We start from the raw sequence: 15,373 nt of genomic DNA, 5'->3' as shown, positions 1-15,373 counted from the left end.
CTAGTTTATTTTTTGATTGAAAATTTTACAAACTTTATTAAAACGAAAACATGAAGAGGGTTTTTAATATAAAATTTCTATAACTTGTACTAACATTTATCTTTTAAGAACTACAAGTCTTTATATCCATGGATCACATTAACAGAATGTTAATAATGTTAATGCCATCTTGTTGATTTATTGTTATAACAAATACAGTCCTTATGTACTGCATGTTGAATATATATATCCATCTTGTGTCTTATGTTTCCATTCCAACAATAATTTACGGAAAAATATGGCATATTTTATAGATGGTTTGAATTGCGATTAATTGCACTTAATTACGATTAATTAATTTTTAAGCTGTAATTAACTAAATTAAAATTTTGAATCGTTTGACAGCCCTAATTTATATAGGACTAAATGCAAAATAGACTCAGTGGCGTTAGCAGCACATGTACAGAAAGCTAGATGCGGGCGTTAGTAAACGGCCGCCATCTTAAAGCAGTAGGCTTCCCTGCAAGGCTGTTGTAGCGAACCTTCCGAGCGAACCTAATTAACTTTTTATGTAAAATACTCCTAAATCGGTAAAATATTGACCTGAATCTATCTTTATAATAATTTTAAAACTTTCACATGTTGAAAGTAGACAAAAGGGAAATTATGGAATAACGGGAGCAATTTGAACAACTTTAACGGTTGATTCACAACGTTAAATCAGTTGAATGTAGTTTATAGCTGCTGATACAGAATGGGGATTTGAGTATATTATTTATTGTTTTTAACTGTTAACTTGATACTGAAATAGTCGTTTATTTAAGCCTGCGAGGCTTTTTTTTTTTTTTTTTTTTTTTAATTTTTTTTACAGTTTTTGTAACTAATGTACAATACATTAAAAGCAGCTAATAGCGGGGGGAGGGGGGGTTGTCATCAATAATCGATTTATAATCGAATCGTAGCCTCTGAATCGTAATCGAATCGTTAGGTGCCCAAAGATTCCCATCTCTAGTAATTACAGGTTTAAAAAAAATAAAATACATGCGGATAAAGTTTAGAATGGCGGACGCTCGCTATGCAAGCGGTGAAAGCAGCATAAAGCCAAAAAAAACAGATCAGAATGTATATATAGAATGTATATATACATATACGTGTGTATATATATATATATATATTATATTAGGGCTGTCAAAATTATCGCGTTAACGCGCGGTAATTCATTTTTTAAATTAATCACGTTAAAATATTTGACGCAATTAACGCACATGTCCCGCTCAGACAGTATTCTGCCTTTTGGTAAGTTTTACAGCAAGGTTTTTTGTACTGTCTAACAGCGAACTCTTGTGGTCGCTTTGTGACATGGTTTATTGCTTTCTTGCCAGTTCAATATGGCTGCACGACGTCTCGGGCTGACGCCTACGTTGTGATGTTGTGCTTATATGATCCTTAGACAAGATTTGTCCGTAAGTATGGTTGTTGTAAAGAATGTACATATTATGTTAGTAAGCGAAATGTCATATTTTTTGTATGAGACGCTTTTTGTTTATGTTTAGTGAACCTGTATAGTGTGCTAAGCTAATGTTGTTGCTAATGCAATGCTTGTGTACTTTTTTTTTGTAGTTTCACTACAGTCTAAAGAGGACAGTGGTTTGAGGCCATTTTATTAATAAATCAGATGAAAAAGGTAGAAGTCTGATTATTAAGGCGCCGTTCACTAGCTGTCTAGCTTTGGAAAAAGTAAACGCTTCGGAGTGAGGACAGCATAGACAGATTTAAATCACAGTAGAGTGAAATGCCCACTACGGTCCTTATGTACCGTATGTTGAATGTATATATCCATCTTGTGTCTTATCTTTCCATTCCAACAAATTATTTTACAGAATATATATATATAATTTACAGAAAAATATGGCATATTTTGTAGATGGTTTGAATTGCGATTAATTGCGATTAATTACAATTAATTAATTTTTAAGCTGTAATTAACTCAATTAAAAATTTTAATCGTTTGACAGCCCTAATATATATGTGTATGTGTATATATATATATACATATATAATAAAAATATCTATGGAAACACAGCGCTGGCCTGCTAACTATCAGGCATGAAAATCTCTCACCTTTCGGCGAAATTCGCCGTTTTGAAGTCAAAAAGGATGACCTACGTGAATCGTGTAGATCCGAGGAGAAAAAATTTTAAGGGGGGGGGTCGTTTGTAGGCGTGTGCCAGTTACCTTCACGGATTACCATGCTATGAAAACGTCGCGGTTACAAAACCACTAAAATTTTCCGTCATACAGTAGTACGTATTCGTTATTTTTCATGTGTCGAAAATGCAGCCAGAATTAGCTTGGCGCGGCAGCGCTTACCCCTTCCCGTTTGATGCTGCGTGTGTCAGTGACGCTATTCCAGCAAACCCAAAAACAAGCACTCCAAACGCAAGGCGTAAATTCTTCAATTTATTGATCTCTCAAATCGTGGTAACTGAAATATACCAAATGAATACATTTAAAACGTTGTACACTCGTATTTTTCCACATGTGAGTAGCTTCAACAGTTTAGCTTCATGAAAAAGTTCGTCAAAAACAAAACACACATTTTCCTTTCAAATTCAATACACAAAGTTACTAAAAACTTACAAAGACGAATGATAGGCAAGGCTTAGCTAGGACAGCAACTTCATTGAGCCGCTAAGAGAGAAACAAGTTTGTATGCGGGGAGGAAAAAAAAAAAAAAAAAGAGCGTCAAAGATCGCTAATTGCGACAGATGATCTTGTACTAAGCACAAATTCACATTCGCTGGAGGAGGTAAAGTATCACTCCCGATTGTTTTTAGATGAATGCATTTGCCAGCATATTGAATTTAGTGAGTAATGGTTTTCGTTTTCATATTTTGTGGTATGACAAAGTTACTGCCATTCGTTGCAGCTTGCGTTGAACACTGCCGGAGCGTCCGGTGAAAAAAATAGCTCTCCCGTTAAGGTAGCGTCAAGCTTGTGTATTTAACGGTAATATAAAAGCAGTGTTGTCAATCACGCGGTATCGTAATGCGTAACTAACCTGATTACTTTCTTTCAGTAAAGAACAATCTAACGCGTTCATTTTTCTAAATCAGTAATCTGAGTAAAATTACTTTCCTTGATGCCTGTGCGTTACTATTTTGTTATTGCCCCATAATGTGTGTAGAATGAAGAATACTGTAGTCATGGGAGTGACATCACATGTCACATTTTTTAATCGGGGATGGAACAAAAAGGGTCACGTGTATTACCATGATGCGTGAGCGCTGGGAGTTTGCGGCCAAAACAACATAGCCTTGCTACCTCGCCAGGATGCAATGAAATAGGCAGGAGATACAAACGGCTGCATTTGCACACTGGAAACACAGCCATTACTTCACATTTTTGTCCAGTAAAGATAACAAAAATATCTCTGTGCGCTGCAAACTTTGCGCTGGCTCAAAAAGACTGTCCACCGCTATAAGCATCCAATTCAAGCACCACTTGGAATTACAGCACAACAGGTAACACGACAGCCAGGACTTTTTGATACTGCTCTTGCTCAATCCTCGGTTCAAGCTCAGTTGTTGCTGAGGGTTTTGAAAGCTTAGGTTTAAAGAAATTCTAAATATCCATCTTGCCTCCTAGCTGTAGTTTTGGCTAAGCAATGCAAACGGCTGTCTCTAAGGTTCTATAGTCACATGATCTGTTCGAAAAATAATTTGGACCCATTATGAAATACTTTGAATGATTCCTGTTCATTTTATTCATTTGTGTTGTTTGTTTTATTGCTCTAAAACTTTTATAGACAACATTTTAAGGGCCATATTCAATGGTCTTTATTTTAAAGGGGAAGTTCAGATTTTTTTACATTAGGCTTAATCTTTGAGTTAGCCGGGGTTTAATTAGTCGTTGGAAATGATTTGAACAAATTCTGTGCAGTTTGACAGTTATTTGTTAGTTTCAGGGCTCCGGAGTGGCTAAGCTAGCGCGAGTCAATGGTGGTTGAAATCAACTCCTTCAACTAATTAAACCCCCATTAACTCGAATATTAAGCCTTATGTGAAAAATTAAAATGGTCAAATTCGCCATATGTAGGACGTTTTGCCGACGGCGGACATTTTGGCAGAACGCCGGAACATATTTCCTCCACACCTTTCTCACCTTTTTAACCCCTGACCCATTTTCATGCCTGTAACTATAATCCATGACTGCACTAATGTTAATTACTTTATATTATAAAGTATAATTGTGTACATACGTATAGGAGTATACTCTAAAATTAATATTATATATTTAATTTTTGTTACTATGACTATGCGTGCCTTTTATTCAAAATAATTGTGGTAATATTTCAGTATGCCTTCTGCTTAATCTATTTTCAGGTTAAAACAAAGAAAAGTTGAAAAGTTTTTCCCCTCCCCAAAAAATGCAGAATGCACACTAGAACGAGCATCTGAACTCACACAAAGTATTCTGAAATTGATTGTCCGGGACATGAGGCCGATTGCAATTCAATTTAACATTTAGAACAATATACCGTATTGGCCCGAATATAAGACGGCCCTGATTATAAGACGACCCCCTCTTTTTCAAGACTCAAGTTTGAAAAACAGACTTTTTGAACACCAAATTAAATTTTATACAGAAAATAATTACAGTACATCTGAAACAAATGATTGTAACAATATATTTGTGAGAAAAAGTCTCACTATTTTGCCTCATTCAAATGTTAATATCTGAACATTTCAATATGTAAACTAAAGTCCAATCACATTCGTAAATGAATGGCTTCTGGTTTTTGAAATGTAAATAAACCAATCTATTGTGATAAAACAACAAAATTGCAATAACTGCATTAACCATCAAAGTGAGGTCTAACTGTAACTACAGTCTTGGAACAAATCTGAATAAGGAAAAACATTGAAATAAAATAATGGAAAACTGGTTCAACTTGAGAGTAGCTGAGATCTGTCATGACCAGTGTTGTTAATAACGGCGTTACAATATAACGGCGTTACTAACGGCGTTATTTTTTTCAGTAATGAGTAATCTAATTAATTACTTTTCTCATCTTGGCAACGCCGTTACCGTTACTGAGGCGGGAAAGGCGTGCGTTACTATGCGTTACTAAGTTGGTTGAATAAAAAAAAAGTCTGAGAGAAACGGACTCACGGGGACGAGAGCAGAGCAGGAGTGGGGAAGACGCCGTTGCAACCGCGATGCTCGGTGGCTCCAATAATACCTGACTGCAGCCATAGCCGACAAACTACGCCCACATGACACGGTAGATATCATATTATAGAACTAGATGCAAATGATAGACACTGCTGCACTGCCAACATGTTTTAAGGACTACATGCGTTTGTAAACAGCCGCCATCTTAAAGCAGTAGACCTCTCAGGAAGGCCCTGATGTAGAGGTCCTTCCTAGCGAACCTAAGTAATTTTTTTAAATTTAAAATGCTCCTAAATCGGCAAAATCTTAACTTAAATCTATCTTTAAATGATGAAACAGTTTTAAAACTTACACATGTTTAAAGTAGACGGAAGGGAACTAATGCAATAACGGGAGAAATTTTAACAACTTTAACGATTGATTCACAACTTTAAATGACTTCCACACATAGCAAAGGTTACTAGCTAGTTATCGCAATACCCTTGTGTCTAGTTAAGTGGAGGGTAAAGAATTGGGCTAGGGCCAATTGTCCCCCAAACACTTTAAGCTTCACATTGTGTGACCTGTGTGTGTGTGTGTTTTTTTTTTTTTTTTTTTTTGAGAAAGAAAAAAACATATCACTAGTTACTTTGCCAAGTAACTAATTACTCTTACATTCAGGTAACTGAGTTACTAACGCAATTACTTTTTGGGAGAAGTAATTTGTAATTGTAATTAATTACTTTTTTAAAGTAAAATTAACAACACTGCATGGCACTAAATGCGTTAGTAGACAGCCGCCATCTTAAAGCAGTAGGCTTTTTAGGACAGCTCTGTTGTAGAGAACCTTCCTAGCGAACCTAAGTAACTTTTTATCTTTTTTAAATCTTTTTATATAAATACTTCTAAATCGGCAAAATCTTGACTTGAATCTATCTTTAAATGATGAAACTGTTTTAAAACTTTCATATGTCGAAAGTAGAGAGAAGGGAACAAATGCAATAATGGGAGCAATTTTAACAACTTTTTACAGTTGATTCAGGGTAAAGGGTAAATTAGGGTAAAGAATTGGGCTCGGGCCAATTGTACCAAAAACCTTCACAAAAAACTTCACATAGTGTGGCCAATGTTTTTTTTTTTCTTTTTTTTTTTTTTGAGGGAAAAAAAAAAAAGTAATTATCACCAATTACTTTGCCAAGTAACTAATTACTCTTACATTCAGGTAATTGAGTTACTAACGCAATTACTTTTTGGGAGAAGTAATTTGTAACTATAATTAATTACTTTTTTTCAGTAAGATTAACAACACTGGTCATGACAGAACATTACTCCTCAAGTTCAGCATTCGCTTAATTGATATCTGGCGCCATCCAGCGTCGTGAACGGGTATAATGTCTAGACCCTGAATATAAGACGACTCCCACTTTTTCAGTCTTATTTCAATGCAAAAAACAACGTCTTATATTCAGGCCAATACGGTACAGTAGACGTACTACAAAAAGAGTAAGAATTGTTTTGACTCCTGTTAACAAGGTGAAGTCAAAGTGTTTCCGTTTACTTTTTTTTTTTTTGCACTAGTTAGTGCCAGCAGCATTTGACCTCACTGTTTGTGATTTATTATTGATATTTGTGGTTATTATTTATACATTAATAAAGAATTTAAGTGTTCCAAGGGTGGAAAAAGAAAAACAAGAGGGTGGATTGAAGAAAAAAAAGAAACAAACTCACTAGAGTTGAAACTGAAACAAATGTGTCACTGCACGTCACCACTACAGAAATGTGATTTTCTGTTAGTCTGCCCAAGAAACAACAACATGCCGATTTCATAGGTGGGAACGGGAAAACAATAGAGTGGATGAGGCAAAAAAACTCACTTGAATTGAATTGAAAGCAGATGCGTCATTGCACGTGAAAAGTACAGACAAACAAAAAAAATTTTTTTCACTCAAAACTTGCTAAAGAAAAAACAACATGCCGATTCTTTGGGTGGAAAAGGGAAAACGAGAGAGTGAAGTGAGGGAGAAAAAAACAATCTCACTTGAATTGAAATTGAAACAAATTTTTCATTGCACGTCACAAGTACAGACTAACGAAATTTAATTTTCAGTTACACCTTAACCAAGAAACAACAAAATTAAGATTCCTTAAATGTGTCAAATGGAAAAGACATTTTTCATTGCACGTTACAAGTACAGACTAACAAAATTTAATTTTCAGTTACACCTTACCCAAGAAACAACAAAATTAAGATTCCTTAAATGTGTCGAATGGAAAACAAAGTGGATAAAGGAAAAACAAACACTATCACAATGATTTTGAATGGAGCGGGGTGTGGAAGTAATATTAAAATAAAAAAATAATTTTTTAAAAGCCTTGGCGCTGAAGCATCAGAATAAAAAACTACACTAAAATTCAAAAGACTAGCGCTTCTTCATTACCCTTTTCTGTTTTTTTTTTTTCTTTTTCTTTTCACAAGGCTCCTTGCGACAACCTGCGCACACCATCCACATACCCAGGCAACATGCTACCTCATCACCCGGCCCAGGGAAACTTCGAGGACTTCACCTGCTGAGCTTGAGTGAGTGTGCGCGTTCTTGCAACCAAAGTCCAAACCATTCAGCAAGATTATCCAGGTGAGAGACTGACACCACGGCCAGACAGAGGCACTTTTGTACGCGCGTTTTGGAGGGGATAAAGGGAAGAAGACTGTCACAAATGGCCTAAAGGAGAAGAAAGTGCACCCCAAAACAGTCATTTCTTGAGGACTCTTATTTGTTTTTTCCATCTGGAACACTGCCAGATAATCCAACTTGGACCATTTTCTCTTAATCATGAGAACAAAGGGAACCTGTACAGAAAAAATTATAATAATTAAAAAAAAAAAAAGAAAATAGCCCCATCATGTTCATACATCAGAAGGACAAACGCCTCCTTTTGCTCATGTAGCAACATCATGACACATGTCCACGGCGGGATGTTCAGTTCTCACTGTGTAAATGCATGCTCGTACTCGTCCATTTGCATGCTTTACTCTTTCTTTACAGTTTTTTTTTTTTAATAAATGGTATATATACACATCTATATGAATATACAAATCAAAAAGTACCAAGTTTGCCTCGTGGAGCTGGAGGAAGGTGATGCATTTCATGTATTAGTGCGTGGTAGTGTGCAAAAGATGCCTCTGTCGTCCCTGCAATGCGACTTTTTGCAGCGTTTTCTACTGCTTTTGAATGTTATGTGATTCAGAGATGGTAGCTGAGGTTGTCATTCATTGCCATTGACAGCGACAGACGTCCAGTCCATTTGAAGCGGGAGGGCTGGCTTCAAATGAACAAATGGATTGGATGACTATGGCCGTCAATGGCAGCGAATAAAATCATCAGAAACCTATAGCATTTGAATGCCATCCATTGCAGATGACACATTTTTCACCTATTCAGCTACAATGGATTTCAAACGTCTGCACACCCTTGCCAATAAAACCTAACAGTTTTGCCCCCCCCCCCCAAAAAAAAAATTACAACATTCATTTCCAAGAACAAAAATATTTTCAATTTTAAAATGTTCACTCACACACCAATGAAATACACAAAATTAAGTTCCACAAAAAGTTTCAGCCAGTTTTTAGGCAGAAGCAAACGGTTCTACGGTAACTTCCACCAAAATTTGATAAACACTTCCTCATTCATTTTTAATGTTCTAATTAATTTTCAATGGCACATTTAACACCTGCTGCTCATTTTTTTATCTTACACTTGCAAAAAATCTAAACAACAAAAAAAATCTCTTTTATCATTATTTTTTTACCAAAAACATTCCATCAAGTCCCTTTGAGTCAGTCTTACAAATACAAGGTTTGCCTGTTCACATAATTCACATTTCAACATATAACTACAAAAATTTTCATGTTTCTACTTTTGGCTAAACGGTCATTTTTTTTTTTTTTTTTTACCAAAATGTCCCCATAAATTTCATTGACCTTTAGCGATCATTCGGGAAAATGTTTTGTTTTCTTTTTTAAGATTTCAACCAGTCCAACATCTTTAACTCTGACTGACAATTTTATTTTAATTAAAACTTTGATGGAAGTGTCCCAAAATCGAAAGTAAATGAGCCAACATATACAGGAAATGAACCAAAGTCAACTGGAACTGACCTGAAATCAATAGAAAGTGACCTGAAATTGCTCCAAAAGCCTGAAATGAATAGGAAATGCCCCAAACTCATCAGGAATTTTTTCTAATATTAAAGAAACCAAGGGTGTGTCGAATTTTTTTATTTTTTTATCCTTGTTGCTTTTCTCTTAATTTGAACACATCACTTTCATTCCATCCGTCCATCTCTGCCTGCCTGAAAAGGGTGGGGCCAGTGAGCCGATTTTGAGGCTGGACTCCTTTTGTGTTGTGGGGCTGTTAAACTGTTTGCGTATCTGTGTTCTCGTTGCAGACGTCTTCTCAAAGCACAATACCACCACTATGTATGTAGAGCTAATGTAAAAGAAAATGTACTCTTCTTCTTCTGGATATATTGTCTTATGATTACTATTGTGCCGATTTGACTGTTTCCTTTTGCTTTTCATATGAAACATGCTCACTTATTGCCTGATAAGCCTGTCTCCATCTTCCAGGCAATGGGCTGTTTTATTGAGTTAGCCCCGCATAAATAAAGTGTAAATATCATTTTGGAAAATTGCTGTTCTGAGATTGTATTTTTTTAATCTATGTACGTTCAAGTCTCTGAAGAGTTCAGGTGGATGGATATGAATTTTGACTGCTAAGGCAGGGGTACACAAACATCAACAATTGGGTTGAATTGGAGCATTTGAGCAAGTCAATAAAAGACCAATTACACTGGGGAACACAATTTCTGTTGAGTTAGGTCTGTCAACTGTTGGTAAAAAATTTGGAGTGCAGGATGGGAACCTAGTGTCAGTTTTTGAAGATACTGTATGTGCAATATATTTCAAACGTGTAATTATTGAACCACCTACAAAATACTGTTTGATTGAGCAAATGCACTTAGGGCTGATCACCAAAATCGACTGCTCACATAATTCTTATTCGCGTCGCATCCTTAGTTCATCACAGATTTTTTTTCAATTAAAAAATCAATAAATAAATACAGTATTTTGTAGAGATGTCCCGATCTGATCACGTACAGCCTCTCACCCTCCGTCATGGAGCTTTTATTACTCACCAGGGCAGCTTCTTGTTAAAAGTCAACAGTGTTGGGAGTAACGCCGTTCTAAATAACGCTGTTACATAATGGCGTTATTTTTTCAGTAACGGGATAATCTAATTATTTTTTCCGCCTTTACAACGCCGTTACCGTTACTGACGGTCAAAAGTGTTGCGTTACTTACTCTGAATAAATTGAAGAAACTACCAGCCATTTCGAGTCGACTCTCTGCTCTGTTGATTTGTTATCCAAGACTTGGGGTGCGTTCAGGTTCGAGAATAGCGCACGTACTTCTGACTCCAAGCTGTTTGTCCCTGCTCATTCAATTAGACAATGCTTTCCAAAGTTTGGTAACGTTTCTGTGTTTGCTACACCTGATGCTAGCCTCGTTCCCATCTCCCACTGTCAGCCAGCAATAATTCTGCTTCCATCTTGAGGACGGCAGACGCTTTGAAGGTGACGTGAATTGTCGGGAAACGAGCCTACCTGGATGCAGCCCCTCGAGAGATGCGATGGAAGTGATTGTGATTGGCTGAGGGTTAGAGTCATGTGTCGTGGTAAGCCAATCAGAGCCGGTGATTTCACAAGCAAACCGGAACAGCGCGTGGGGCAAACACACACACACACACACAAAACAGATGCACAGGGTCGGGATGGCAGAGCATTCAGAAGAAAAATTGTCCTTTAGGAGGTGGAGATATAGACACTATTTCAAGTTTGTCGAAATTAAAGGAAAGAACCTGCATGAAATGTGTAAGCTTTTGTCGACATCTGTGGTAAGCAGTGTTGTTAATCTTACTGAAAAAAAGTAATTAATTATAGTTACAAATTACTTCTCCCAAAAAGTAATTGCGTTAGTAACTCAATTACCTGAATGTAAGAGTAATTAGTTACTTGGCAAAGTAATTGGTGATAATTTTTTTTTTTTTTTTCCCCTCAACAAAAAAAAAAAAAAAAAAAAACATTGGCCACACTATGTGAAGTTTTTTGGTACAATTGGCCCGAGCCCAATTCTTTACCCAAATTTACCCTTTACCCTGAATCAACTGTTAAAAGTTGTTAAAATTGCTCCCATTATTGCATTTGTTCCCTTCTCTCTACTTTCGACATATGAAAGTTTTAAAACTGTTTCATCATTTAAAGATAGATTCAAGTCAAGATTTTGCCGATTTAGAAGTATTTTAGATAAAAAGTTACTTAGGTTCGCTAGGAAGGTTCTCTACAACAGAGCCGTCCTAAAAAGTCTACTGCTTTAAGATGGCGGCTGTCTACTAACGCATTTAGTGCCATGCAGTGTTGTTAATTTTACTTTAAAAAAGTAATTAATTACAGCTACAAATTACTTCTCCCAAAAAGTAATTGCGTTAGTAACTCAGTTACCTGAATGTAAGAGTAATTAGTTACTTGGCAAAGTAACTAGTGATTTTTTTTTTTTTCTCAAAAAAAAAAAAAAAACACAGGTCACACAATGTGAAGCTTAAAGGGTTTGGGGGACAATTGGCCCTAGCCCAATTCTTTACCCTCCACTTAACTAGACACAAGGGTATTGCGATAACTAGCTAGTACCTTTGCTATGTGTGGTAGTCATTTAAAGTTGTGAATCATTCTTTAAAGTTGTTAAAATTTCTCCCGTTATTGCATTAGTTCCCTTCTGTCTACTTTAAACATGTGTAAGTTTTAAAACTGTTTCATCATTTAAAGATAGATTTAAGTTAAGATTTTGCCGATTTAGGAGCATTTTAGATTTTAAAAAATTACTTAGGTTCGCTAGGAAGGATCTCTACATCAGGGCCTTCCTAAGTTCCTGAGAGGTCTACTGCTTTAAGATGGCGGCTGTTTACAAACGCATGTAGTCCTTAAAACATGTTGGCAATGCAGCAGTGGCTGTCATTTGCATCTAGTTCTATAATATGATATCTACCGTGTCATGTGGGCGTAGTTTGTCGGCTATGGCTGCAGTCAGGTATTATTGGAGCCACCTAGCATCGCGGTTGCAACAGGGTCTTCCCCACTCCTGCTCTGCTCTCGTCCCCGTGAGTCCGTTTCTCTCAGACTTTTTTTTGTTCAACCAACTTAGTAACGCATAGTAACGCACGCCTTTCCCGCCTCAGTAACGGTAACGGCGTTGCCAAGATGAGAAAAGTAATTAATTAGATTACTCATTACTGAAAAAAATAACGCCGTTAGTAACGCCGTTATATTGTAACGCCGTTATTAACAACACTGGTGGTAAGCAATTCAAATCTGCTGAAGCACCTAACAAGTTAACTACTGTACCTGTCTGTTCTTCTGTATTCCACTGACTCGAATACTGCTCAGAAAATTTCAAATTCTTTGACATACAACAAGTTCTTTTTAAAGTAACGGAAATAGTTACTTTCCCTGGTAACTAGTTACTTTTACTATGGAGTAATTCAGTTACTCAGTTACTTTTTGGAAGAAGTAGTGAGTAATGTAACTAATTACTTTTTTAAAGTAACGTGCCCAACACTGAAAGTCAACGATAATTGACAGGCATATCTTTGTTCTGGCTAGAGAAGCTTGGGAGGGCAGCGCTTCAAAAGGAGCCGACTTGTTTAGCTTGTTAAACATGTGGCAACGTATTGTGTGTGCGTAAGTGAGCAGCGTGAGCCGATTTGAGTGGACTCACTCAATGAAGTATTTAATAAAGACAATCATTTTGCTACATTATTCTTGTTTAAAAATAATTCAGTGGGACAGTAGCTTGTCTAAAAAATATCAAAATTAAAACGCTTCGACACACGATCGTTTTGACATTTTTGACAGTAAAATTTGCCTCGCCATTTGTTTTTACATCTGACGATATGCTCGAAATGCGACGATTCATGACAGCGCCGCATTTTCTTTGTTTTGCTGCAAGACGGACGCACGGCAGATTTTCTTTTGAAAGAAATCAACATGGGCTCCAAGAAGGTTAGTGCAGGTGGTGAAAAATGGAAAAAGGTGACGCTTAAAAATAGGAGCATGGTGTGCGCATCCATGAACTGGCTCAACGATACGGCCGTAGAATGTTTACGGCGGTCCGACCTCCTTTCACCAGTCTTTATAAATTAAGGTGACAATTATTAACGTATTGGCCCGAATATAAGACGGTGTTTTTTGCATTAAAATAAGACTGAAAAAGTGGGGGTCCTCTTATATTCGCGGTCTAGACATTATACCCATTCACGATGCTAGATGGCGCCAGATATCATTGAAGCAATGTTCTGTTATGACAGATCTCATCTACTCTCAAGTTTAACCAGTTTGCAATATTTTATTTTTTATTTTATGTTTTTCCTTATTCAGATTTGTTTCAAGACTAGTTACAGTTAGACTTCACTTTGATGGTTAATGCAGTTATTGCCATTTTGTTGTTTTATCACAATAAAGTGGCTTATTTTAGGGCTGTCAAAATTATCGCGTTAACGGGCGTTAATTAATTTTTTAAATTAATCACCTTAAAATATTTGACGCAATTAATGCAGATGCCCCGCTCAGAGAGATTTAAATGACAGTACACAGTGAAACGCTCACTTGTTGTGTTTTATGGAGTTTTGCCGCCCTCTGCTGGCGCTTGGGTGCAACTGATTTTATAGGCTTCCGCACCCATGATGAGCATTGTGTAAGTAATTATTGACATCAACAATGGCGGGCTACTAGTTTATTTTTTGATTGAAAATTTTACAAATTTCATTAAAACGAAAACATTAAGAGGGGTTTTAATATAAAATTTCTCTAACTTGTACTAACATTTTTCGTTTAAGAACTACAAGTCTTTCTACCCATGGATCGCTTTAACAGAATGTTAATAATGTTAATGCCATCTTGTTGATTTTTTGTTATAATAAACAAATAGTCCTTATGTACCGTATGTTGAATGTATATATCCATCTTGTGTCTTATCTTTCCATTCCAACAATAATTTACAGAAAAATATGGCATATTTTCTAGATGGTTTGAATTGCGATTAATTGCGATTAATTAATTTTTAAGCTGTAATTAACTCGATTAAAAATTTTAATCGTTTGACAGCCCTAGTTTATTTACATTTCAAAAACCAGAAGCCATTCATTTACGAATGTGATTGCCCTTTAGTTTACATATTCAAATGTTCAGATATTAAGATTTGAATGAGGCAAAATAACATGCTTTTTATCTCAAAAATATTGTTAAAATCCTGTTTCAGATGTACTGTAATTATTTTCTGGATAAAAATTAATTTTGTGTTCAAAAAGTCTTTTTTCAAACTTCAGTCTTGAAAAAGAGTGGTTTGTCTTATTATCAGGGCCGTCTTATATGCGGGCCAATACAGTATTGTGGTAGCAACGCCAGAGAAAGCTTTGTCAGGTTTTTAATCATTTATTTCAGAACACAACACGCCTACTGTCCGCTGCAGTCAACGCCAACAACAAAACATTAAAAACGAAAGTATAATCTCTACCACATCTTTTTTCTCTGTCACGTCAGGTACGTTCAGGCACAGCATGCTAATCACATCCGCCACATTAGAACCCAATTCATTACATTATTACAGGAATTATTATTGTATTATTATTCCGATTTTCATTTATAATGTATTTGTTTTGCTATTTGTAATCGCCATTTGTAAAAGTACCCACAGTATTTATTAAGAATTTAGTATAGGTTTTCGGGCTGTAGAATGAATTAATGGAATTATTTATAATATGTTGTTATGGGAAAATCCTGCTCGACATACGACCATTTCGACTTACAAATGAGGTCCTGGAAAGAATTAAATTTGTATGTTTTTTAATTATATTTTGGGGAAAAAAGGGAAAAGACATGTCTTATACGTACATATCTTTCTAATGCTAAATTTGAATTTCTTAATACATACACTGAACACACACACACACAAAATATATATAAATGGCGGAAAACACTCAGGTGACTTGAAGTCCGCTCTGAGACCCCCAATTTGACCAAATTTCAAAAATGTCCTATATGCATGTGTGATACATCATTGGAAAGCTTAAAATCTCAATTTGCTGGGGGAAGAAACATTTTGAACAGGAGGGCATTTAAAAAAATATAT

General features: G+C 36.0%; 1 protein-coding gene across 4 annotated transcripts in view; it reads left to right on the top strand.

The window, feature by feature from the left end:
- Positions 1–9,815, top strand: part of asic1b (acid-sensing (proton-gated) ion channel 1b) — a 448,754-nt gene extending 438,939 nt beyond the window's left edge. For all 4 annotated transcript variants that reach the window (XM_057846227.1, XM_057846228.1, XM_057846225.1 and 1 more), the window contains one exon: positions 7,613–9,815. In XM_057846227.1, coding sequence (XP_057702210.1) covers positions 7,613–7,708 — 96 coding nt within the window. In that variant the 3' untranslated portion in view covers positions 7,709–9,815. The remainder of the gene's footprint in view (positions 1–7,612) is intronic.
- The last annotated feature ends 5,558 nt before the right edge of the window (positions 9,816–15,373 follow it).

This window comes from Corythoichthys intestinalis, chromosome 9, assembly GCF_030265065.1.
Source record: "Corythoichthys intestinalis isolate RoL2023-P3 chromosome 9, ASM3026506v1, whole genome shotgun sequence".
Taxonomy (NCBI): domain Eukaryota; kingdom Metazoa; phylum Chordata; class Actinopteri; order Syngnathiformes; family Syngnathidae; genus Corythoichthys; species Corythoichthys intestinalis.
This window is presented reverse-complemented; position numbering and strand designations above follow the sequence as displayed.